General features: G+C 40.2%; 1 protein-coding gene across 2 annotated transcripts; it reads right to left on the bottom strand.

Moving 5' to 3' along the window:
• Positions 1-29: 29 nt before the first annotated feature.
• On the bottom strand, positions 30-27,860 carry LOC122715737 (single-minded homolog 2). 2 transcript variants are annotated; one of them, XM_043938153.1, is made up of 9 exons: positions 27,674-27,860; positions 10,793-11,068; positions 9,165-9,250; positions 8,711-8,800; positions 8,347-8,562; positions 5,238-5,452; positions 4,351-4,457; positions 2,755-3,240; positions 30-2,636 (listed from the first exon to the last, which is right to left on the bottom strand). In XM_043938153.1, the coding sequence occupies exons 1-9, from the start codon at positions 27,687-27,689 to the stop codon at positions 1,915-1,917; spliced, it is 2,214 nt and encodes a 737-aa protein (XP_043794088.1). In that variant the 5' UTR covers positions 27,690-27,860; the 3' UTR covers positions 30-1,914. The 2 variants fall into 2 exon arrangements, with proteins under 2 accessions (XP_043794088.1, XP_043794089.1); XM_043938154.1 differs by having other exon boundaries at positions 9,186-9,250.

Raw genomic sequence — 27,860 nt, 5'->3', positions numbered from 1 at the left:
CTCGTAATAGGTATGCAGCGCGCGCGCTATCAAGTTTTACAATATTTACAACTCTTAAAGTAATTATCGTACAACGCGGTGATCATCGTACCCATCGTTAATTTACATCGATTATAAATAATAGTGTTTCGCATTGGCAATGTGTACACGTGTATTATACATGAGATTAGCCTCGTGGCAGCTAACAGCCTCGAGCAATTGTTCATAAAGTTACTAGAAGTTCAATAATAAAATACTTCGATGATTAAAATGTAACTGGGATTGCCAGAATACTCTATGGTCGTAATTTATTAAGTAGTCGGGTTTTAGGGAATCGCGCGCGGTGTTTAAATAAATCGCGTGATTTAAGATGTAACAAAGGTGATATTTGTTCCATTTTTTTTCTCTCTCTCTCTTTTTTTTTTTCGTGTAGAAGAAGGGCGTGTGTATTTCTTTGGTCGGTTGGTACAAGCACCGGTCAGTCTTCGGGTCTATCTAAGAAATACCTAACGTATTTATATACTAAATTGTTTTAAGAGCTATGAACGACTATGCAATGTACATGTCTACAAATTAAGTATCTCAGAATGCGCTACCCATTTTTTTTTTTTTTTAGATCTTTTTCCGATTCGCTTTTCCCCCTTTCCTTTTACACGTATTACGCGCCTGTAATTTTCTTCTCCTTGTATATGTATCAGCACAGAAGAGTTCGTTTAATTAAATCGTATAAAATCTTTTTGTCCATGGACACGATTATTATTATATTCTTTCTTTTTTTTTTTTTTTTGGACTTCTTACGTTTAAAAATTTTAATTCACTCACGTCCAGCGTGTAAAATTTGCAGAAGTAAGAAATTCTTTCTTTCCTTGTTCTTCGATTCGTTTGAATTAGATTTTTGTTTTTTCATTCGTTTTTGACTTCGAATTTGACACTCGTTTAGAAATCCCCTCGAATCGAATTCGACTGTCCCGTTTATGATAATTAATTCGTGGATTCGTTAAATTAAGAAGCTCGTTAAATATTCCGAATGGAAATTTTCATGATCAAACAATACAAGATCGAGAAGGTTAGCTCTTAACTCGATAAGCTAACATTAATGAATATCATTAGCGGTTGTTGAACGATTATAACGAACGTATAAATAAAGGATATGTTAAGAGGCGTTTCGAAACGAAAATTCCATTTTCGTGGCCGATGATGAAATAATACAACGTAACTAATCGTTACAATACGAACGTAATTAATCGTTACAATATTCGTATCTTAACTTATATTAATCTCGAAGCAATTAACGCAATTACCATTGTCTATATTTCCTCGAACAAGAAAGTTAAGCATCTTGATATGTGAATAAAGAATATACGAATAACAGATCCAATGATCAACGGATCAACGAATATCGGGGTAGATCACCAGATCGATACTCTACATACGTACGACATAGCAATCCTTCGGAATCGTAAATTCTTAAACAATTACAATTTCCTTATGATATATCGACTGTACATCTATTCTCATTAGAGTCATTACGCAATTATATTCGGCAGTACTTGGCCAAACGTTTTCAACATTTTCAACGTTTTCGCCGTTTTATATATTTCACTTTACGGATATTTCCCACTTTACGTGTTCTAACTTTCTCACTTCACGAGTTCACGAGTTTTCAGTGTAATACAAGCCAGTCATTACTTTCCAGAAATCCGATGGTTTAAAGTACCAAATCTTGGCCTTCACCTGTACAACCTGTTCGTGTTCATCGTTCCCCGTAATCCTCGCATTATCACCATGTTGATCGACCACGATGTTCGACCGTTCTTCCATAAAATCGTTATCTGCCCCAGGATAGTTTCCCTCGGACGACGTATCACAATAGCACAGCGAGTCGTGGTTGCAATTGGTGTCGACGTGCTATGCGCAAGCCGCGTCTAGCTGGTGTCAGTGAACGAACTGATGATGCGCTTCGTAATGATGCTGATAATGGATCAGATCCTGTACAGAGCTTGGACTGTACTGTTGCGAGTCTACGATCACGCTTGTGTAACTGGTTGGCGTTGCTTCTTGGTGATGATGATAGGAGTGTTTGGTAGGATTGTTGTTGGTGTTGTAATGGCTCAAGTGGGGTTGATACGAAGATTCGTAATGCTGGACGTTGTTCGAGTTACTGGTGCTCGCAGCGGGGTTGTGCGCCTCGTTGTTAAGGCTACAATTAGGGTACATGATCACGCCACCGACCTCGTTTAAATTAGACGGGGCCGAGTCGGGCATGTAGTGGTGGTAGTAAGGGTGGTAACCGTGTGGCAAAGAATATACACTCAGAGGGCTCGGCAAATGATTATCCATTGCGTCTGTGCTGCAACAGGAACTCGACGAGGTAGAGTAAGGTCTGTTCTGTTGGCTACTTTGAGGGCTGTGCTGTTGCTGTTGCGGCGGTGGTTGCTGTTGTTGCGGTTGCGGTTGCGGTTGCGGTTGAGCTTGCGGCAGGCTTGCTGGAGGCGTTGGATGATCTAGTAGATGAGGGGAGTGTTGATGCTTCTGTTGAGCGTTCTGGGGACTGTGCTGTTGCAGGTTCGACGGGGAGTTGGCGTGGTGCAGAGGGTGCGGATGCTGCGCTTCTTGTTGCTGCGGTATCGTTGCTGCGAGAGAATCTTGATGTATGTCTGGAAGATACGTTTTCCCTTTTAATTGGGGAACTTTTTAAAAGAAAAAGAAAAGCAATTTGCAACTTTTCTCTCTAATTCTTTGAAATTTTTCAGGTTAAAAAGTATTCCTTCTTACCTCCATATTGGTAAAACCAGTCGGAGTTGTATTTAAGATTATCTTCGTGAGAGCTGCTGTTTACGTTCTGGGGTTGATAAGAGGGCGATAGATACTGATTGTGATTCGTCAGGTCAATATATTCCGGTCTAGGATACGTGCCACCGTTCGCGTAATCGTTATCGGGTGATTCTTTCGATCTACTTCGATACGCTGGTGAACTGGGACTGTGATTGTCCAACTCGTTGACGGTTCCGCTGGTGATCGGTGTCGTCAAAGGGGTGCTGGGCGGATTGCTTGGATTCGAGCAATACGACTTTTGCTCGCAATTCAACAGCAAATCTGTGTTCTCAGGTTTCGTCAACACGTAGTTGACCGACACGATACAGTGTGGCCGAGAGCTTCGGGAATTGTGCACAATCGTGACGTACGATTGCATCCAGACCCATCCTCCGGATTTCGTGAGAAACCTGTAGTACTTGGTTATCACTTGCCCCTTGTACAATACTGCGAACACAAAGGAGAGGAACGAAACACGTTAAAATATGATATTTCAAAACAATCGTCGTTTTTTATCTATTCAATTTTTTATATATTCAATTTCTAACGTTAATCTAATGATTTTTAGGTCTCGAGTCTTTTCGCGGGGTTATAAGAAGGAGAAGGAAAAGAAATTCTCCGTCGTGAAGTGATGGAAAGAAAATTTTCGTAAGCGTAACGTCGATCGTAGAATCCGCAGGCGCGGACATTAGTGGCATTATGTCAGGCTCCCTTCGAGTTGCGCTCGTGAAACTGCGAGTCTGTTCAAACAGTGATAGCAGTAACAGCCTCCTCCTCCTCTCTTCTACCACCCCTCGCCCCCACCATCTCTCTTCCTTCTCGTCCACCCTCACTCTCGTGTTCACGCATACACAAATACACACGTAGACACGGGCCAACCTCTCTTTTCTACACTGTTCATAGCGCCATACCGGCATTGTTCAATCAATAATGTACACTCCGTATGTATACTACGTGTGCATATACTTTAGACTTTAACGTGCTGGCATGCGGCAAAAGAAGGGTTGGAGGAGGAAGAGGAGAGAAAAAAGGGAAATGCTGTTGTATCCGCTGTTTCGCCTGAAAAGTCGATCCGCGGAGGAAAGGGAGTAAGGAAAGATCAAAGGATATTTCGTGAGCGAGGGCGTCGCCGAGTTAAGCAGCGTCAGCTGTTTTTGGCCTTGCGAGAGCCTCTTCTTCGAGCACTCTGATACCACGTCGACGCCTCTGAGACCGCTTTTCGACAGCGCGCGTCGTTGGGGGAAATAAAGCTTATTTCGATCGACGCAGCTACTGTTCTCTTCTCTCTCTTTTTTTTTTTTTTTTACGATACATCTTGTTACTTCGAAAGATTAATTCGCGATACGAAAATTTTCGCAACGGAGATCTATCGATTTAATCTTAATACATCGGAATTATACGAGTTTTGAGAAATGATTCCGAGTTTAAAAGAAACAATATCGAATTTACTTCTTAAATGTAATACAATTTTTACCAGATATTATATACGATCGAAGCAAATAACGTTAAGAAGTGGTGGAATAACAATTTCGAAGAGTAAAAATTCGCAATACTTACGCGTCCCATGCGCGTGTCTCAGCTGCATCATGTCGCATCCGTGCACGTAATGGTACAGCGTCTTCTCGATGAGGTCCGGTGGATCGTATCCGGTCAATTGTGACACGCTGCAACAGTACCGAGGAAAAGAGGGGAAAAAAAAAAAAAAACGCTACAATATCGCTGTCATACCTTCTTCCTTTCACTACAAATATTCCAGAAACGGAATATATTTATTTTTGCTCGGATTTGCCGGAGTCCCGTCGAATTCGAGGTTTACATAACCATCGTCATCCGTGGAAATCGATTTTCCGTGGACGCGATATAAAATTTCATCCCGCGTTCCATCGCCCCACCCCTCCCCCCGTATTTATACTCCGTCACGTGTTCATTTCCCAGCGTGTACACACGCGTGGATCGTGGGCGCGCGCGTGTGTGCGTGATACAGCCTTGTCCACGCGGAATATTTATTTGGCGCGAATAAAACGAAAAGGGAAAAAAGCGAAGTGAAAAAAACAAAAAAAAAAAAAAGAAGAAGAAGAAAAAAAATAAATAATAATGGGAGAAAGGAAAAAAATATCTAGCCGGGTCCGTGGTAACACGAAACTGATTTTAATGGCCGCCGACCAGGACCCTTCTCTCTCCTCTGGCGTCGAAATATCGACGACGCAACTTAACACCGCGCCGTAATTGCAGCGACAGAAATAATCTGGCCCGTTGTTTCGTCGAGTTTCTCTTTCTCTCCCCCTTCCTTACTTTTTTTTTTTCCATCCCTGCTCCAATTCAATCGAGACACCAGACAAATAAACGTGATTCATCGAAATAATTTTCTAATAGGAGAAAGTGGTTAATTTATCGGTTCTTTTTCTTTCTTTTTCTTTTTTTTTGTTTTTTTTTTTTGTCCTTACTTCGCGTCGACGAAGATCAACTTCAAGTCCAACGATGCACGAAACATGAACATGTTCTGGTACAGTTTGACTTCGGTTAGACAACGTCCCGGTAGGGAATGGCCAACTGCCAGTAGACCGACTTTTCGAATGCAGTGTCGGCCTGCACCGTCTTCGTATTCCGACCCCACTGGCCCTTCCACGACACACCTTAAGTAGCCGGAACAGTGTATCACCTGTAACGAGAGTAGGTAATCGATTCCTTTGTGAAGAGAAAAAATTTTTACTGTCTTTCGAATAAAATATTCTCCTTTTACACACACATATATATATATATATATATATATATATATATATATATATATATACATATTAGATTAATGACGAAATTCCCTGATTCTGAGATCGAAATATTCGTTGCAGGTTACAACTTCTGGCGAGGTTTCGGATTTCTAATTAACTTTTGATCAAAGACCGGAGGGGGAGGGGCAGACAGTTTAGAGGCGGGAGGGAGGATATTCAAACGAAACGTCGCAATTAAGCGATGGTACACTCGAAACGGGGGACTTATCGTTATTGTACACATATGCACGTGATTATTATTCTTAATGTTATACACCGATAGAGCGTAAGTGCGACACTCGAGCGAGTTGTCGACCGGGGGTTGAAGTGCGGATTTTCGCATTCGTGGAACGACGCCGCTCCCGCGTCGCAAATTAACAATTCCTGCTTAATTAAATGGCCGATGAAACGGGGGGGAAAAACAAAAAAAAAAAAGAGAGAGAGAGAAAAAAAAAAAGAAGAAAAAGCCTCGTTCAACGTGTCTCGAGTACATCGCGGATTTGTAAAGCAAATAGGCTTGTTCCGTATGCCCGTGTTGCATAGTCGCTTCTCGCATATGCAATTCCGCGATGCATCGGCGCGGGCCCGAGCGTGCGAGCACGGGAACACGAGGGTGACGTGAAACCGGCGGGAAAGGAAATACATAATTCGTGACGGGGTGCGTGCGGACACGCTTAATTTAGTCTCTGGAGACGAACTCGAGATACGTAGAGAGAAACGTAGTAGAGAACTGTGGTGAAGAATAGGCAATATTCGTTAATTAATTTTACAATAAAATCTACATACATTTTTCTCCTGCATACATTTATAAAGATTACGATCTTTACTGCGTATAATCTTTATTGCAATTTCGTTTTAATTAATCCACCACCGATATCAATAACGCATTTTTGAATATATTAAATACAGATATTAAGATAAATAGATATATAGATAGATATTGAATAGATAACTGGATACGGATAACTGGAATTAAGTCGCGATCAAAAGTTTTAAATCTCTATAAAATCTAATGTTTCAGATCTGATGATATCGATGATATCGATCGTTATATCGGATAATCAAAATAAAAATAACGAGATAATAAAAGATAATGAACGAAAGCTAAGCCTTTCTCTGTCTCTCTCTGTCTCTCTCTCTCTCTCTCTCTCTCTCTCTCTCTCTCTCTCTCTCTGTCTCTCTCTCTCTTTCTCTCTCTCTGTCTCTCTCTTTGCTATCGCAATAAATATAATAAATTTGTCAAAATTATTCGAGAATTATTCGAAATGGATAGCTCATGATATAATGTTCACGATTCTGAAACACAAAATCTTATTCACCGATTCGTTCGCACAATCGTTGATCCGATTCACTGTAATCGTACGGATCCGTGTAAATTGAACAAAACGCGTGCTCGCACCTCCACAAAGTCGAGCCAACTACGGGTTCGGTGCTTTGTGTGTCTAAGTGCCATACAAAAAGCCGCCTTCGTCCCCCGGAACCCCCCCTCGGGGAACCCGCGCCTTTAACAGCTTACAGGGGTTGCATTCATGACTTTGCTCAACGCCTATTGGGGTCTTTTCTGTGCGCGATTTCGTCGAGAGCCACGGTCATCATAGCGTTGCGGGCTTGAACGAGCTATTTGCCAAACATTTTCCTTCTCGAGGGCTGTCTCTTTTGCTACGGCAAGTGCAAAGTGTAACGCAGGTCCCTTCGTTACCCTTTACGAGGATACGTGTTGGATACGATCGTTTTATTCGGCAATAACATATGTGGAACATTTGGCACAATCAGACGAGATCATCGAGGAAATAGGTCAGGGTGGTTTTCCTCGTTTCGATAAATCGGTAATATTAATGATCGTAAATGGTTGAACAGTTGTCCAATATGGACCGTGTACCACACCTGGGATATATATTGATTTAATCGGATCAAAGTATCAATTTAGATAATCCGTGAATAAGGATACGCAAATCGTATTTGGTTACATCGATTCTGGTACTTGGAAAAATGGATAAAGATATTCGATATTCAAATTGTAATTGTGTTTAAAGCCAAGATTATTGGAGATACATGAAAATCGAGATTTCTTTTTTTTTTTTTTTTTTTTAAATTTTTCCACGCGTCGTGAAAATGATGCTGTGGAAAGTAAACGATAATGGAGAAAAGCGTTGCAGCAAAGGAATGTGGAAAAATTTATCGGGGAAAGTTGGAATCGAAACGAATTGGGAAACGAAATGAAATCGAGGGGGAATAAAATTGGTAGGGATAAAAACCGCGGCGGATAGATTTCCGTAAATTTCCATTTTTCCTGATATTACGTTCACGTGGCCGGTGTTTTTATTACACGAAAGGAAACGGATGCAGCCGAGCGAATTTAAGCAGCGTGCATTCTACCTGGTGGCCGTTTTCTTTTCGACTCGCGCGTGACCAGGACAATACCGTCCCTACTTAGCTCGCCACTTCTTATCTCTTATTTAGCATTTGAATTTTTATTCGTTTTATGATTTCCTGTGCAAGCAGCCTAGACGTTATGCTAATCGCTGATCGTCTCGGCGTCTTCTCCCGCGGCTTGTTTGCCGCGAATATTGCGCGATTTACGGAACCCAATAAACCGATAATCACCGCTTATTTTCATCCCTTCCACCCTCCTCCGAGATTTCATCGCGGCCGCTTCAATTATTTTAGAAAATTTCTAAGAAAGGCGGCTCCGCGCGAGATTTCATCTTGAATTATCATCGTATTTTTATCATATCGTTATTCGTAATTTTTTCCTTTTTTTTTTTTTAATGAATTTTTATTGCTTTACCTTGTATCCTTCCGTGACTAGTCCTGCACATCTCTTCGCCAAATTGCACTTCATCCTCAGAATAAAAACACGTTCCAACTCGATCTCCCCTCTCGAGTTCGCAGAAGTGAAGCTAGCCAGATCTGCTGGACTCTGTGGTAGATTTAGAACCGACAACATTTCAGCATGATCGTTCTGGTAGATGTACTCGAAGATACTGTTCCCCGTTAATTCCACCTGAACTCATAAAAATTGTTCATCGTCAGCAGATTTATTTGATATATTTGATAGAATTCTATTTTTCTGAATTTTCGTAATTCGGAATTCTCGTATTCGAAATAGCGTTGGAGGAGTAAATGGAGAAGAAAAAAAAATTATGTCTGACCTGTGCCATTCCCAAATGCACGCTTGCAGTTTCGCTTATGTACATAATTTTTCCATCGGGAGCCAGGACAAACACGAAACCGTCCAAAGCCTGAAAAGTAAGGGATATCCTCGTTTGAACGTTTAATTCAAGGAAACGCGAAGACGAAATGATGAAAAAAAAAAAAAAAAAAAAAAAAAAAAAAAAGGGAAGAATATTCTGATTCGTTAGAAGTTAGAGTTCAACGCCTCGTTACTGATCTCTTTCGTATTGAACAGAACAGTTTTCAACTCCTGGTCGCGCCCTTATCTCGTTTAATTAGAGAAGAAAACGATGTTATAAAGGTTGTCAGGAAAATGAAGTGTCTGTCTGTGGTAATACTGAGGCTAAACATGACGTTGTTTTTAATCTAACAACGTGCGTTAAACGTTACGTCGTTGTATAAGGCGCGACACAGAGAACGATGAGTGCTTACTTGCAAAATATAACTAGTCACCTCCTTGAGGGCGATTTGCAGGGAGATGTTGCCTGGCTGGGAAGCGCCCCATTCTTCACCGAGCCCTGAAAAATGATTTTCGGACCGTCAGACTTTCCTCCGAGCCAATCTTCTTAAGTGCGATCAGAAAAATTCAAATTCGTCTAAATCTGTCTTCCTTGGGATATACAAAGAAAGATTCGCTCATAAAGGTGTTCCACCATTCATTCCTCAATCAAATATACTTTTCGTTCATAAATTTTATCATTGTTTATTCTCTCTTTATTTAAAATATAAATTTATTAGAAAGATCTATCATTTTTCACCGACGAAAGTTCAAAAATAGATTTATTTTCGATCACTTTCGCTTGTTTTTGTTTTCTTTTTTTTTTTTCAACGATATGAATATAGTTCAACGAAACAAGAAGGGACCGAATAATTGCCCTTTAATCGCAACGATTAGGCAAGAGAAAGATATCCTCGGTAAGGACACACGAAGCACACATCGCAACACGGTTCGGTCTTCTTATCCCGATATACATGTTTCTAGTGACGTTTCGTACTCGACGTGTAAGTAAGCCTATAGCCAAGTATTTCGTGTCCGCGCATTAATTACGTTCACGCTCGCGCTGCCATGGTTGCAGCTGCAGGGGCGTTTTCTGCAGCCGCGCGGAATCTCGCGGAAAATGGCTTGATCGTTGCCATCTCGCCGACGTTTCCAGTGTTTCTTAACTTTATCAGATATCTCACTTATCGACGTCCCTCTCTAGAAGAAGCGACGAAATAATAATTGTTAAGTGAACGATTGTCGATAAAAAAATCGTAGAGTTATAAATCATTCGAACCGTGGCTATTATCATATTTATCACCGTGGCTATTATCATATTGCTCTTCGATGCAGAAGCGATATGGAAACTTGAATAATTTGATTTATGCAAAAAAAAAAAAAAAAAAAAAAAAAAGATTTGACGCTCGTTTACCTGTTCACCGGCTAATTTTCCACGCGAATAAAAAGGGACACCCTTGTGAAGTGTCGTAGAGTGGGGCAACGTGTCTCTTTCTTTTTTTTTTCTTTTTACCTCTCTCCCTCCTTCCCTCCCCCTCCCTCTCCTCCTCCCGCCCCCACCCCCTCCTCCCTTTCCTTTCATTTTTTTTTTCGAAGAATAAAGACGCGGCCGTATTCTAGAGGGATGCAGCCACTTGAAATTCAATTCACCGATGTCGTAAGAACGCGAGGGAAGGGGGTGAGACGGGGGAAGCCATTGTAACACTATAACAGCCCCCATGCTTTGCTTACAAAGCAGCGGGGACTAACAATGCATTAAGTGCGCAATCACATCCATCTCATCCGATACTATTTGCCCTTTGCGCGTAAGTGTCCGGTGGCTGAATTAACAAAGAATACCGTTTCAATCCGTTTACCGCTAAGTGAAGTTTATTACTTGGCACGTGGTATCGGTCCCCGCGTAAACCACTCACTCGAATAAATACTAATCAATTCGTTTCTTCGATCTCTTTTACGACGCTTATATAATATTACCACGATTATCAATTCTATAGATGGAATAAGATCGTTTTCTCGATATTAAAGTTAATGACTTTCGATATACATATATTTGTAATGGTACCGTTTGGAAACAATGCTCGCATCTTCAAGTAACTGGTCGTCAATCGAATAACGCTGGCTTTATCCATTTGCCCCGTGAGGGCCGCCGGTACGGGCAACAACTTTGCCAGCTCCAAAAATTCTTGGTTCTCCCTGTCGCGGCGGATACGCGCTGCCTTCTTGCTTTTTTCCTTCATTACGACTTCCTGCGGGCCGGACGTGCTAGCGATGGAATTGTCGTTCAGAGGATAGTGATTGTGCGAGCTCAGATCTAAGGTGTCTGAAGTGGAATTGTTGTCTGAAACAGAAAAAAAACATGGCGAGGAAAGAGTTAAAAAGGTGGGAAGAAGAAAAAAACTTTAACTTCGGACGGAAAGACTCTTTTGGTCGAGAGAAGTGAATACGAAGGAGAAAGTTGGGAAGCAAGAGAGCGTTTACGCGTAAGCGTTAAAGAAGCGTTGAGAACATGAAATTGTACGTAAACAATATGCAAGGATGAAGAAGAAGCGAAATATTGTAGCGAATAACGTCGAGACGAAAGTAAGGTTGCCAATATCGTCGTCGATCGATGTCGTCCAAGTACGACGATACAAACGCGAAAGTCATAACGATGCCGAAGCTGCTCGTTATGAGAACCGAAAGCAAAGGGAGCAAACCGTCATTAAAACGGCGGCAAGAGAGCAATCTAACGACGGTAGCTACCCATCTACCATCTAGACTTCTCACGGATGGAAATTCGCTTGAATAATGCATTTTTTTTTTCTGCTCCGTCGTTCCAGTCGCCAATTCCGCGACTTCGGTCGCAACATCTTCTCTCTACATCTCCCCTCCCTCTCCCCCTCCCCCTCCCCCTCCCCCTCCCCCTTCCCCCCCGTGAAGTGTATAACAATATATCTCAAGAGTTTGGTAAATTTAACCGCGAGCACGCTGATATTTTTCCTCTTCTTTTCTTTGCTCGCAGAAATCTTTATGTTTAAAATATTTATAAGGAAACTTATGAAAAATAATTAAGTAAACAAGCGTCTTGAAATTTTAATCCGTCACGATATAACAATAGGTGTAAGAAATTCAAATATCCTTGGTTTTAATTAGTTTCACTCGTAAAACGGCGGGAAGAAAGGAAAATAAAGAAGGTGGAGACTTCAAGAGACTAGAGGTGTATTTAACGTAGTACCTAGAAGTACCACACGTTAACATGCATAACACCATAGAAATAACTCGGTTATACCTATTCCTGCGTTCTCAGAATCAACAGTTCAAATCATTCGTTCTTTACACTCGGTACACCGTAAAATTTTCTTCTTCGTTGTGATCGTGGAACAAATAGAATCAAAAAAAGTGCAAATTTAAAGAGCCTGGTACATAAACCGAGTTTAAAATTTATCATTTAAGAACAATAACTTAAAATTGCCAATTAAAACACTGTAAAATTAAGGACACGTTTCTTCTAATAGTTTGATGATTAAAACAGATAAATTAATAAAAACATATTTTATCTGTTTCCACGATACAAAACGCTTTCGTCAAATCGTATCGTAACCATCTCTTTCGAGCCATCTTTCGAGCTTTCAATATCTTTCGAGGCTGATCCAATTCTTTTTTCTTTTTTTAAACATGTTTCGGTCAAAACATCAATACCTTTCTCGGCCTGTTTTCGCCTCCAACTACCGACATAAGGATCGCTTTCTAAAATGATACGACGACCATGACTCTCAACAGTAGGCGCCATCTTCTATCTTCGCATTGGACGCGCGCAACTCGATCAAACCCGTTTACGTTTACGTGACGACACTTGGACACTTGCAAAGATCCCGCGTGTTTCTCACGACATCCCGTTGACCACGTGCCGCCGCCGTCCACGGGCGAAAGTTTTCGCCAATCTTTTATTTAATTCCATCAAATTCCCTAAAGACACTTTCTCCCGATCGCACGCATACACAGATTTACACATATACGCACAACTTTCCCTGGATCGACATCAAAATATACATATATATATATATAATAAGAAACTCTTTTATCAGATCTAGGATGAAACGAAAAGAGAAAGAGACCAGGCCTTGAAAAATTCGATTCCTTTCACGATTCTTGAAAATATCTTGAGATGAAATTCGATAAGGGAAGCACGCACCATGACCGACGTCCTTTGCACTTGAATTACGACTAGTTCACGGGATAGTACGGCTCGTGGAGACCTCGTGTCGCGCGTTTGATCCTTTTCTCTTTCCCTCCGTCGGCGTGTCTCTCCACCTACTGCTATTCCTTCTCTTCCATCCCATCCCCAATGCTGTTTCTCGATGGGGTAGGTAAGCCGCGAGGTACCACCCTTATTTTAAGCTCCACCCTTGGAGCAGGGTCAGTCGAAAGACCCCCTCGTAGAGTACACGCACACGTGAAAACTCCCATGTCTGGGTTCCCTGCTCCAGACTGGAAAGAGAGGCAGAAAACGTGGATGAAACGGGACGATGAAGCGTGGATCGAGCGGGGAGAAAAGGAAAGGAGTTTGGGGGATGAACGAGAACCGAGGGAGACCGAGAATGGTTAGGAATGACGGGCACAACTAGACCAAAGGGTGGCAAAATTGAAAGCAAAGGCGATTGCTGGTGGCCGTACTGTTGGCCTCGACGAGATACCATAAACCCATAACCTCCCAGAACCTCCTCCGGACACAGCATCGAGATCTTTTGCTCACAACCGCTCGGAGGATTATTCCGATTACGCAACGAAATTTATGGATACTACTCTTGATTATTTTCATAAGCAGTTGACATTTCGTGGAGATAAAGGATCATCGCGCTGAAAGGATCTTTGCGCGTTCTTCTTACTTACTGCTAGATATAAAAGATATTTTATATATAGAGAATTCTTTTTAAACTATTTCAAGTATAACGTGTGTATATATATAAGCGTTTTCGATATTGGAAGGATGAAGAGAAATAAAAAATGGAAAGGAAAGGAACGATCGAAGAATAAGAGATCCTTTGACGAAGATGCAGCCTCCGGTGTTACGACGCATCTCGTCGCATTTCGAAATTCTCGCGGGCCAGCATGGTCACGTGTGCAAATGTTCCGGGACAAAAACGTCGGGAAGAGGAAGAAGGAATGACAGCAGGTTGGAACCTGCTGTTTACGACTGGGCTGTATAACCACCTTGCTATGCACCTTTTTGCCGAGAGCAAAGTGCATCCCGAAATAGGAAACATGTGTTGTCAATATGTTCCGGAAGGAAGAATGAACCTGTCCTGTTGTCTAGACTCCTCCATCCCCGTGGGCACAATGTCCACGGCCTTAAGGAACACGTGTTTCTCTTCTACCGGTGTTACCTTAGCCACCTTGGCGCGGTATTCTACATTAAACACTTTCTATACGCTTCCCTGGCTCAGGTCGACAGGTAGAAAAGATCTAATACGAAACATGTGTTTCTTCTTTCCTCTCATCATTCTGCCGCCTTTTCCTGGGATGCTAGAGATACGAAATATAACGGAAGACGAACAGAGAACGTGGCTCCGTTTGTCGAATCTCTTGCTCTCTGTGTGCTCAAGTGTAGTTGCGCTTTAACTTGGTCAAAATTATTCAGGATGTCAGCATCAGGAAAAAGCGTCAAGAAAAAGGAAATTGAAAACGTGTCGTTTCGACGAATTGCGATTTCAAAGGAATAACTTTCAATTGTTCGTCCTTTTCTAGGAGAAGAATCTTTTTCTTTCTCATCCTTTCTTTTTTTCTTTTTTTATATCCGCCTAGTCATCAATATAAATTCGTCTTCATAGATTTATTCTTGATTTTATGGGTTTCATATTATGTATACGGTCGATATCCTCGGAAGGTAGTGTCATCGAGCAGATGTTAGATTCGATTCGTACTCGAATTGTTCCATGTTCGAATCCCATTCGATTAACGGATCTTCGTCCTGATCTCATCGATGAAATTCTTAGAAAATTCGCTCGAATTGCTCTAATTCGTGGAATCCTCGTTCTATCTATCTATCGTGGAATCTATGGTAACGAGGAAGAGACGATTGAGAACCAATCGCACTTGTTGTAACAAGCAATTTGTAACATTGTACAGATATGATATTGTTACAGAAGAAATAAAATTAAACACGCGAGTTTGCTCTTCCGTGTTTCGCAACGCTGTGTGCATCTGTTCTGCGTTTTTATACAAACAAAAACTCAAACACTTCTCTTCTTCCTTCTATCAAAATCGGGACACCGATGACACTTTTTTTTTTTTTCCATCGAACTACAAACGTTTCCATAAAAAAATTTAAAAATTATTTAAAAATCATTTCTCGTCTCGTATTTATAAAATGATGAACGCGAGATATGCGGAATGCTCGCATCTACGTAAATACGAAACACAGCACACGAAAAAACATATAAGAATATGAAACGTTTCGAGAATCCAATATTCGTATTCCATTTCCATTTCCCATTGGAAAACGGAGTTTCATCCCAAGTGACACCTTTATTATCTTCTGAAACGTAGTCCTCCGTATCCGGAGGAACATCTCGAAAATCGGAAGATTTCCCCAAAGAAATATCGAGGAACTGGATCCTCTTAGAAAACAGGAATCGTGGCGGGATCGTGACACCTCAATGCGAGCACAGACCTAGCCGACCATCAGAATTAATGAATTCCTTCGCCCTTTGTACTCTCGAACCCACTCGAATCGATTCGATTTCGTTCTGGAGCGTATCCAGCGGCGCGATACTAGGTCAGCCTAGTGAATTGCCATCACGGAACGATTCACGATCAACGATACGGCCCGAGTATTCGTGTATACGCGCGGGGATGTACACAGGAAACACTGGGCTGGCCCCTGTCCGTTCGTGACCGTCTCAATGCATTTTGGAGGGCGCGCGAGCCTGCAACTCAGCCACGGCTTAACATCGGCTCACCTACATTCTCGTCGTCGAATATATATATATATATATATATATATGCGAGGCACGACCATCCCTGGCTCGCCTTTTCCTTGCCGTTTACACCCCCATCGTAACATTCCACCCCGAGAACGCCCTCGTGTTCGACGAAAAGACAAGGGGGGAGGTTTGGTACACGAGGCGCGATTCATCATCCCCCTTTGGCCAGGACAGAAAATCCATTCACCGATCCCACGGGCACAACGGAACGGGAGTGTGCTCGCGCATTTTAACTATCCCAGCGAAGGTTGACTGGCCCACGCCGTTGCTCTAGGTCGTAGACAGAGCTTGATTTGTTGGTGGATCGAGCCAGCCAGGACTCGCCAGATTTCGCCACGATTTTTTCGCCTTCGTGTGAATATTCCAAGACGTGGAAACCAAACGTGGAAACGTCTTTTGATCATGGATGTGGATTCTAAAATGTAAGAAAAGATTTAGATTCTTTCTTTCGTAGATTCACATTGGGGAGAACATTGTAACGTTCGTGATCACAGTTTATTAAATTTATTGGTGACACGGTGTGTTCGAGCATAAACCGTAACGTACGTGTCAAAAATGTGTAACAAGCGCGAAGTTATTCTACTAAAAGAACACTAGAATCGGTTATTCTCTATACCACTATACACTACTTGTTTTTAATTTTTTTTTTATTTGACGGTATCGATAACGTGATGCCAAATCGCGCAATTTATCGTTTTCGTTCCTTTTAAAATGCATACCCAAAATGAAAACATTCGAATTCTAAATTTTGTGCTCTCCACATAAAATTTTATCGTCGAATATTTTATGCGGAATATTTGAAATATTCGGTTATATTTATCGCGAAATTTTGGAAAACGATTCGAGGGAAACGCATAAAATTTGCAATTGGAAAACATCCGGTTTACATGATCGGGCCATCCATCGATGCGAATCCAGTTCGCGAAACGGTTAACAGAATAATCGTCGATTTATTTTCATTCATGGTTGCAATGCCGTTTCGACATTTTCATAGTGGCGCGTATTTGTGGTGCACACGGGATGGTGTGTGCTCGATCATAGAAGACACACCGGTATTACGGATACGAAAATAACGTCAGCGCGGCACGCGTGTAAATCTCAACAAATATTATCTTTGTCACTATTTCCCCGCGCACACGGATCTTGCATATTTGCTCAAAAACTATAGGGTACACTCAATATTAATCCTCGCTTCTCTCGAACGAACTACCCCGTTCCCTCTCTGATATCGTTGCGAAGACGTAGCTATATACGAGCATTCGAGTTTATCTCGTCCACATCTTATCGTAATTTTCGTCAAATCTTTCAATTAACCGAGACCGAGTTTCGATTTTTGCAAACATTTTTGTTTAAACGTATATTTATACCCGTGATAAACAATGATGCAACGAAGAATATTTGTTAGTAAGCTATACAAGTAACGTTGAGCGTAAATGCTCTCTAAAACCGAGAGAATTTTAGCAATGCAATTTTTCAGTCTTCTCATTAAAATTTGCTTTAATACACGAAGCTATACGTCCTAATCGCGAGCGATACTTGTGATCACCGTGTTGACGGAATTGAAAAGAATAGAAAATATATCAAATATATCGTCCGATTAAAATCATCTCATTGCGTTTAATTCTCTAAATAAATTACATTTTCTTTCTTAAACAAAATATCGAAACGAAAGCACGAATTGAAATACAGATCAACGCGATAAATATCAATTATTTCCAACACGATACTCGAATGATCGAACAATTAGATTATTACACCGTTTTACTCTTTTTTACTCTTCAACCTGACACGTGTTCCAATGATCATGATACGTTGATCTTCTGCTTGTATCGCATGCTCGCGATTCCACGTGGAGCCGTGGCCTGATACCAGTCTCGATACTTGGAATCGCAACTGCGTTTAAATTACCACCATGCCATGTTTCCCTTCCATTTCGCTGACCACGCCAGAATCACGAGGGCCGATCCACGCTTCTTTTCTCGCTGACATATCTGCGTTCTTACGTTATATACCTCCCATTTGATACGTAGACGGTACAACACGTGGTCCCGGCCAGCTATGACCCCACGATCCCCATGGGCTACATACTCCACTTACTTACAATGTTGTTCGTGGACCCAACAAACAATGGTCGCGAGTCAACCGTACGAACGTACGAAGCTTGGTAATCCTACACCTTTCCTCCCCCGTTCCACGCGTCTTACCCGTCGAATTGTGCACCACCTCGGATTTCTCTACGTCTTCGAGCGTAGTCAACAGTTGATACACAACCGCGGCAAGCCGGCTGATCTCATTGCCGCGGCCGTTTATTTAAAAGAAACATGGTAACCCGATTTCTCGCCACCGAAGCGTGGTACGATCGCCGCGGCTTCGAGGTGGGTAAACGAGGAGGCCGTACGTTTATCATCGTAGGCTAGGTTATTTTGATTTCACCTAGCTAGGTTGTTTCGCTTCAATGTAGAGATTCGAAGAATTCAGAGGTTCGTTCGTTTGCTTCTTTATCGAGCGTTGATTATTAAACTTTCATGGGATAATACGCGTTTGGGATTAAAAAAAGTACAATGTGATAAGTTATAAATACGGAATGGAGTAGATCGATGTTAATATCGGGGTTAAATGTATCTCTAACTAGCTTTCGCTCAAACGGTAATAAAGTTGGAGAAAAAATTTTGTGTATAATAAAAAATCTATTGGAATTGGACATCGATACCTCGTTGCAACATGTTTATAGGCAGTGTAAGATTGTAGAATTTAGATAAGCAAATGTAAGTGTTAAAAGTTAGATATCAGCCACCGATCGTGAATTCGATACCGTGTTTAGACGCCCGGAGTCGCGATGATGAAACACGAGAACTAGGCCTGTAAACCCGTGCCGGGCAAATCGTTAAATTGTCGCATGCGGTGGCTGGAAATTGTATGCGGATGATAACCGAATTTCTTCACGTTTTCCTGGAATTCGAGCGCACAGTGCACAATGTTTCACTGAAATATATATATATATATATATATATATAACGCCGTTCCACTCAAACGAGCCGAACTTTCGCGAAGGCGGAAAGGAACGAAGTTTCAGATTGCGTATAACCTCCTCGACGGATCTTTAATTGTGGGGTGGAAGTAAAACGCGGGTATTTTGTCGCACAAAAGCGTACGAGTAACAATTAGTGTAACTACAATCTGCTCTCCCCCCGATGGTTGAGGGAAGAAATCTAACAACCCCTCGGTACGAAGAGGAAATGTCGCGCGTGAGAAAGCCTCCCTTGTTGCACGTAAACCACCAAAAGACGATATGTACGAGCACAAAAATGAAACGTTTCTGCTGGGATCGTGTGTGTACGTACTCTGGTGCAATGACGATATAGTTCTCCGAGTGGTTTCGAGAAAAAAAGATAGGGTGGAGAGAAGAAGAAAGAGAGAGGGAAAAAGAGAGAGAGAGAGAGAAAGGGATGAAACAGAGGGGAGAAGGTTGGCTAGTAGAAAAGTCAGCCCTCTCATTCACGTTGTTAGTTGGTAGCTCGTTGAGAAGAGGTAGAGAGGGTAGAGAAACGGTGGAACTACACAGGAAAGAGAGACTCGCACCCCCGACGGTCTCGAATGGGCGAGGCCCCCAGCTTTTCATCCGCGAACAGCCCGCCCTTAAACAGCCCTAAACTAAGTCACTTCAGTCCTGACGTTGAGTGTGACTGATCGTCCAGGCGTATCTCTAAAATGGCCACCCAATGTACACGATGTCATCCTCGGGACTGATGACAAGACGTAAGCCAAGACAAATGAAAAAAAAAAAAAAAACTCCTAACCCAACCTCTAGAATTAGAATTTCTCTTGCTTTCTTTTTCTCCTCCCAAGGAGAAAATTGGTGGCGTTCAACTCTTTTAGATTCTTTCTTTTTTTTTTTTTTTATTTTTATAAGGAAGATATTACTGTAAAAGTAAGTAGAAAAATTAGAAAGATTATTCGTCGATTATCTTGAATTCGGGTGATTCGTATCGATACACGGGGTTGTTCAGATGTTCGTTTATTATTTTGATCCGAGAAGTGTTTCGCGTGTATAGCGATAACGAGCAAGGCCATCGCGGAAATTCCAAGTTCGATGATATTTCTGGAGAGTGTCTTCTCTTTTTGTAAACGATTTGTACAGGACGCGGGCATGGTCACTGTTATCTCGGTCGACGGCGATAATTCCGTGCAAAAATGGATAATTGGTGTCGCCTGTGTTTTCCACTTGGACACGTACACTGCGTTGAATGACGCCACACTCTACAAAGTATAACATTCTATGTACGCCGCTTGCATAGACGCATCATCGCAACGGGCGTGTGCAAGGAAAAATATTCTCCAATTACAGTTTGACGGAATTCCGGGGAAATTCAACAATGGTTTTCGTTCGCGCAACTTCATCTTTTGCATCTTTGTCACAATTTTGTCCGACGCGAATTGAATTTCAAACGATGGAAAAGATAAACAAGAAAAAAGGGTGTGTATTGTCCGTGTTTGTAAGAACTCGAGGAATATTTTTACAAGGCTTTAATTAACGAACAGATGATGTACAATCTTTTGATAATGAGAAGCATTGTTGAATAGGATATTATTTGAAACAATACGACGCCTTACGTTAAAATTAACGTACTATTATTTTCGCACTTTGGTTTACAGTCAACCAACACGATTTGTTGTTTCCTTGGCGTCAGAATTTTTATAGATAACTCCCATATTTTCTGTTTTTTACTCGTTTCCTTTAAAAATTCATATTATTGATTTCTGAATCGCATGAAATTTTACACGATCTTTATAGAGATCCTTTCTTTTCTATTCTCTCCATTCCGCAATATTATTATCTCTCTATTTTATTTTACCTTATTTAATTACGCGTTATTATAATATATAATATTATATATAATCGAAAAAAAATCCGGATATAATAGTATTTACAGAATTCTATTGAATAAACGATCGCGCATTTCGTATCTAAATCAAACGGAGAAAAGTGAAAATACCGCGGCGGATTCCCGCGATCCATTATCTCTCTGCTTTTCTCTTCACCCTGATGCTCCCGAGAATTATGATATAGGGATTGATATAAATTGAGCACACAAATCAAAAGGAGAAGAAGTCGAAGATATCAGGAAGGAAGTGTTTACTACAAATATTTGTAAAGACGGCGTCTAGACCGTCTCACATAAATCACCAATAACACACTATTCCTCGTCTTTCTTTCTTCTCTCGTAAAAAGATGCGAACGTGAACATCGAAAAATGTTCACAGCCAATTCATTAATGTCACGTGTACCGTTTGATTAGTTACGGATGTATTAATAATCGATTCACAAACATTAAAACCATTATTTCTTTAACAAGTTTCCGTACCATCGTTTTCGAAATGAATTTTCACCCCGTAATAGAGAATAAGAAAACGGTCGAGGTATCGGTGACATCTCGCAACGCAATAATTTCCCTAAAATATTGCCAGTTTGATGATTGGCCTGTGCTCGACATCCAGCCGTTCGTAAACCTGAAGGGAATAAACGCTTCACGCATTCCTGATGCGTCTCACAGTCTTTACGGCTTATTATCACCTTCACGTTTATGCACTCTCACCCCGAGATATACATCAGTCCTCGGAGGAGGAAGCATGTCAAAAGAAAGCGGAGAACCAAGGGTGGTCGTATATTTGCAATGTTTCTGCGAATCCACGAGGTCACTTTCAGAGAAAGTATAACAATCGGCTAGCGAACTTGCTCGTTTCTTGGTATTCTTCTCGAAGAATATCGGTCAGAATAGAATTTTAGCAAAGATTTTTTTTTTTTTTTCCGCTTCGTTATTACAAAGAATATGGAAACTCTTTGATCGCACAAATACATATCCAGACACACATACATACACACACACTATCAACGAATATTAAATATCAGATTGTTCTACGAAGAAAATTCCAACGATCTTTGACTATATATATATATATTTTTTTGTTTCCAACGATTTTTAATATTTTTAATCTGTTTGTCATTTTTTTTTCTTTTCTTCCGACTCTTTCAATTAGATTTTGGATTATTGTAACAGAGTTTCTACGTGTTTTAAAGAAACAAATGCTTTGTTTTATAAAGAAATACAAGATGTAGCATACAGGCAATCGGTACTGACGAGGCAGCAGTTTCTCAGGTCCGTGTTTCGTTGCTTTTGCCATTCGATTCGGCTGTAAACGCCACGACTCGTCTCACGGTCGTGACTCTTTTGCTGCGGAGAAGAGAAGCAGTCGAAGAAAGCGACTTTGCGCGCCATTCTGCCCTATCTCAACGATATTTTGCCATGAAAATGGTTGCGAATCGTGTTTCACACGTATGGAAATTAAAATAGCGACGAAAAATAAAAATTCATTTGATCTGACGAATAATCGCGCGTTTTTATTTTATGCAGGTTTTTAAGCCCAACATTACGCGTTACCGCTTTGTGTTTATACATAATAAATACAACGATTGCGAAATATCGTCGGGATAATCGACGGAATGAAATCTCATAAATTCTCGATTGGACGCGCGTCGATCGGGGGAAAAAAAAAAAAAAAAAAAAAAAAAAAAAGTTATTTAATCCGCGATACGGATATTTATCGGGGAGAATGGAATTAATTGGGGAAGCTGCGATACAACGGAACATTCACGCATCGGTCGATTAAAACGTGTACACGTGGAAAAAGAAGGAAATAAAAGAGGGAACAAGAACAAATCGGTTAAGCACCAACGATGTAACCTTGGACGCCGCTACGATAACAAGGATGTCTGTTATGCTGACGAGGCATCTTGTACCATAATCAGACTTGCATATACTGTAAGCATCAACTACACTCGCAATAAAAATATGCACATGAGTGCAACAGTAATGAGACAATTATATGGTTCATCGGGATCTATCTTGCACTTCTTTACACAATTATTAATATGAAATCATTGAATTATAAATAGATTTTTCGCAATTAAGTTCTTCTCGCGAGTGATAAATGATTTAAAGAAAGGAAAAGAAAAAAAAAAAAAAAAGAAAAAATGGAAGGAAGACAAAAAAAAAAAAAGAACGCGAAATCAATACCAGAATTATCTTACATCTAAGGATATTTATGTACGTGATTAAATTATATATAAAAGTTTAAGTTAAATAATTTTTAAAACAATGAATGGAATTACGTTTTTTATTTGAATAAAAAGAACTTGGATATATTCTTCTAGTAATTGCAGAAATAAAAAAAGTCCCGATTTAATGTCAATTTAATGTGATTTTAGTTCCATTGTTAAAATCAAAATTTTAAAGAAAGGATCTGCAGAGTGGAAATCAGTTAAAATACGTAATTATAATCTGCGAGAAAAATAATTTACACCTCCACCCTTTAACATCGTGACCAAAAAAGGAGAAGAAATAATGTAATGTTAATTTACTCGACTGTAACTCGTTGTCGCCGTTGCGAATTAAGAACTGGAACTCAGGACCGAGTCGATGACAAAAGGCAACTCAGAGCCTGACGAAATTCTTGAATCTCACGTGGCCGTACGCCATAAGCTACGATGGGGGTTGCCTGCCGTGACGACCCGCGACACACGTTGCTCTTTTTTTACTATTCGCCGTGTTCCCTCGGCCCTCAGCTCCATGGTCGCTTTTATTTAACGATTTCTCTCCCGTTTCACTAAGCCAACCCGATACACGAACGAACTTTGAACGACCGGCCTAGCAATTTAGCAGGATTATTGGAAGTCGCAAGAACGCGTCCACTTCCACTCACGGGAAGAGAAAAATTACCGAAAATCGGTTCCTTTCATCCGGACAAATTTTCTTTATCCAAGGGAAAAAGTTCGACGAAAACGAACGAATGGAACGTCGATTGCGAACGATAATCTTCTTCTTCTTCTTTTTTTTTTCTTCTTTTTCCTCTCTCTTAATAAATAATACTCGACGAAATTATAGGAATAATACGTATCGTATCACTCGTTTCCCATATTTTATACGTCCCTTGACGATAATTTTTTACGAATATATACAGACACTTTACGTAAAGCGTGATGGAAATGATCGATTATTGGAGAATCGAAACGAGTACTCACTCTTCATATTGAATTCACACGATATCCAAATATCCGTTGTTCGTTGTTCGTTGAAGAAATGGTGGGACACCGATCGTGTTGCTGGCGATGACAAATGGCACAAAATTTTTTCGAAGATGACGGCTCACTATCATTCTTTCTTCGAGTCGCGTCGTGACTCAGGTCAGAGGACAAGAGGCGCGGCGCGGAACTTAAAGGTAGTCGTAAGCAAAACTAAACTTCGAGTTTGACTCGGGATCCCGATGTTACATATCTCCCCACCACGGGCTCCCCTTTTTAGTCATGTGAGAATTACATACACGGTATACACGGAGAACGGAGAATACAGAGATTTCACGTAAAGGAAGGCATCCCTTACCTCCTCCCTCCACTAATTTCTATCTTTGTCTCACACAGTTTCTTCTGGAAGGAGAAACAAAGTCTGAAGTTGTACAGGATGCGTTACTCCTCTTTGTCTTAAAACACTGTAAATTGCATTATTCATACTTCATTTTCTGAGAAAGAAACTTCCGTTTTATTTTTAGTATCATTTTTTCAAAGGATCGTAACCATTTGCTAATCGTTACTTTTTTTCTCTCTTTCTTTTTTTCTTTTTCGTTTTTCCGATTTCGTTGCGATTTCACTATTTACATATTTGAATAGCGTTATTTGTTATTGTATAAATAATTTTTACCACGACGACGCGATGTTAGAAACGCGATGTAAAAAAAAAAAAAAAAAAAAAATAACGAGTGAAAAACCTGTTAAAAAGTATAATTACGAGATGAATAATTATTCGAAGTGAAAAAAAAAAAAAAAAGAAAATACGAATTAACGCGATTCTCGATTAGTGGCGAGAAATTTATTTACTTGTTGCGCTATAAATGACTTCAATAACCCGTGTACCAGGCGATCTCATGCCATTTAGAAGATGCAACATCGTAAATCTCAATCGGACGAGCACCGACCATAGTAGGAGGTCTCGGTAAGGAAGTATCGGATGTCGTGTTTCTACACATGTCGAAACGCTTAAATCGTTTTCACCTATCCGCCCGCTAAAACGACCGTGTAACAGCTGGCTAGTTTGCGGCTTTCTCTGATCTTAGCCGAAGATCCTTTGGAAAAGTGATCGCGATCACTTTTCGCACTTTCTTGTTTCTCCTCTCGAAACGACAGGAAATCGAGACAAATGATTTCCTATTCATAAATTAATCCGTCGAATTAGAATAAAAAAAAAATATATATATATATATATATTATATATATTTTTATATTATATTATATTATATTATATATATTATATTATATTTTTATATATTATAATATATTATAATAATTATACATACATACATATATATATATATAAAATCGTTTAAAAAATATTTATGTATACGTTCTTTTTTTAGAGCTCGTAAAATTTATTGATTAAATTCCCGTCCACGCTCGGAACGAGGCGGAATAAACGGGCCAATTTTGTGTTCCAACGCGTGAAACTTAAATATAAATATCGTGAATGATACGTTTGGTCATTAAGAAAGTTTTCTTTTCGAGAAGAGAGAGCTGAAAGAGAAAGGGAAAGAAAAAAAAAAGAAAATGGAAGCATAAAAATTCATCGAGGACGCTGTCACACTGGGTTGCCTGTGCATAAGGGTGATTCGTGTAGGAACGCGACTTTATGGGCCTCTGTATTTGCTCTCTCGGTCTCGGGCGTTGAACGGCCGAGCCGTGATTTAACGACGTCGACAAATTTGATTTGTTTCCGATAGCGGAGACGACAATGCTACAGACTAAATAAATTTTTGGCGCGAGTTTAATTTTAGATCCCCTATGAGGTAAGTCGAAGGGCTGGAAGTGAAATTAGACGTTTCTTTTCTCGTTGGTAACAATGAATAAGAAAACCGTAGTTGTTGACACTGCCAGTTTTAGATTTCTGTGAATCGACGTTTGCAAAACGGCGAATATTCTGCCGACTATTGTGTCGTGAGCCTCGGAGCCGAAGTTACCTAAGAGCTGTTTACGCACGTGCCAGGATGTTGCGTGCAATCTTACTATTATTAGTTAACTCAAAACGTTTCATTTTCGAAACGGCGATGTTAATCGACGATGAATTGTTCTACGTTTGAAATGTCGTTCCACTCGAAAAATATCGGGAACAAATAAACAATCTTAATCTGTTTTAACCACTCTCCGATCACTCTCGATCGCCCTTTATTATTTTTTTGATAAAGAATCAAGATTAGAAGACCGCGGATTCGTGGAACCTCTCGTGGAATTAATTCTTTCGTCACCACGTGCCGTTGAAGGAATTCGAACGAAACGAAAAAAAGAAAAAAAAAAAAAAAAAAAAAAAGAAAGTAAGCAAACATAGAAATCTCCCTGGAAAATTAATCGGAAAACCTCTTTCGAAACAACGGTGCGATTGGTATGGATGAAAAAAAAAAAAAAAAAAAAGAAAAGAAAAAGAAAAAAAAAATGCTCGAAAATGTTTCATACGCTTAAAGATACAAATCTACGTATTACAAATGATACATAGTTCGAAAAAGAGAAAAAAAAAAAAGTTTTTTCAAAACACGCAGTGGTTGGTTGTTGGAATTTGTGGAGGGAAGGGGAGGAGGAGAGAGAAAAAAAAAAAAANAAAAAAAAAAAAAGAAGCAGCGACGGGTTCCTGCGAGATTTAACGCTGTCGCGACAGCTGCACGGAGACATAAGTTTTCTCCGTTCCGTAAGCTATGGAAGGGTACCGAGCAGAACACGGAAAAGGATCACGTTCGAAAGCCGGACATTTTCTCGACAAATGACTTTAGGAAACGGCACGCCCCTTGTCACGGGGCACGTAACACGCGCACTATTTACTTTAACAGCGCTTAAAAACGGCGAGAACTCGGGCCGCGTCTCGTTACACCTATATCCACGTATTCTGATTATCTTGAAATAGAGTTCATCCATCTTGAGGAATTCGATTTCGACCCCTTTCGCTTTCGTCGTGTGGAAATGTTTTCGAAACGACGACGCGGCGGGATACTTAAGTGATTAGAACCAACGTCGAACAACCGTGAAAACTGACACGCGCGCCTGTTAACGTGTTAATTTATCGCATGCGTATCGCATTCTCGATTCGTCGATAGAAACACCGGTAAAATTGTTTTTTAAGGGTTAAAGGGTCGAATGCTGGCACGTGAACCGAATTATTGTTTGAGCAATTTTTATGGTACTTTATGGTATATTTATAGCGTAGAGTGGGAATTTTTTTCTTTTTTCTTTTTTTTTTTGGGATCAAAGGTCGTTTCTCAAGAAAGTTATAAGGGAAAGGGGTGAAAAAGTGATTGTTGAGTCTCCCATGGGACAGCATGCGGGTACCGTAATGCAATATATTGGGATACGTTCGACGGATATAGACGAACAATTTGCCAGCATCCAGATTTATCGAATCAAATTACACCTGTGAATGCGAATCGATATATTTTCATTGAAATTGTTACAATGAAAATGTAGATTTGTATGATCGATGTGTTTAATAGGTGAGTGTTTTGCGGTTTGACGTTTGTTAAACCTTTTCTTTTTCTTTTAATTTTCGCACGTTACTCATTTCGAAGATATCAAAATATCAAAATATTGAAATGAAATCGTTTAATCAAAATCGTAAAAGAAAAATAATTTGAAATTCTGCGGAAATTCTAAGGGAATAATGTGCAATAGTATTCATATATTTAAGTTTGAATTTTAAACTTAAATTCTTGAAATTAAACTGTTGAATTTAAATCTGTTTTAATATACCTATCTAGATTGACCATATAATTATTGATTGTTTCTTTTCTATCATATTTTTTTTTTTTTTTATTATAGCTAAGTATTTTGTACTTACCTTTGCAACTTGCAGATATTTATTTAAATGCAAAAGTATGTAAATCTGACTGGTTTTACTTACCTTTAAATAAACCCATAATCTCACCGGTATTTCACCGGGAAGAGTCAATTAGTCACCCTTGGTGCGAAAGTAATTTTGGCAGCGGGGGTGTCTCAAAGAGCGAACACTTTGATCAAGCCGTCGGTACTTGACGCACTTCAATCGTTCACGGAATTCCATCGAATATTATTGTTATTTCTTTATATAT

Source organism: Apis laboriosa, unplaced genomic scaffold (assembly GCF_014066325.1).
Source record: "Apis laboriosa isolate Shangri-la unplaced genomic scaffold, ASM1406632v1 scaffold40_cov151, whole genome shotgun sequence".
Lineage (NCBI taxonomy): Eukaryota > Metazoa > Arthropoda > Insecta > Hymenoptera > Apidae > Apis > Apis laboriosa.
This window is presented reverse-complemented; position numbering and strand designations above follow the sequence as displayed.

Excerpts from the sequence above, each read along its gene's own strand:
- LOC122715737 (XM_043938153.1), bottom strand. Across the intron at positions 8,801-9,164 it reads TGACTAGTTATATTTTGCAA|GCTTTGGACGGTTTCGTGTT; the intron begins GTAAGCACTCAT and ends CTTACTTTTCAG. Across the intron at positions 8,563-8,710 it reads TGCATTTGGGAATGGCACAG|GTGGAATTAACGGGGAACAG; the intron begins GTCAGACATAAT and ends TTATGAGTTCAG.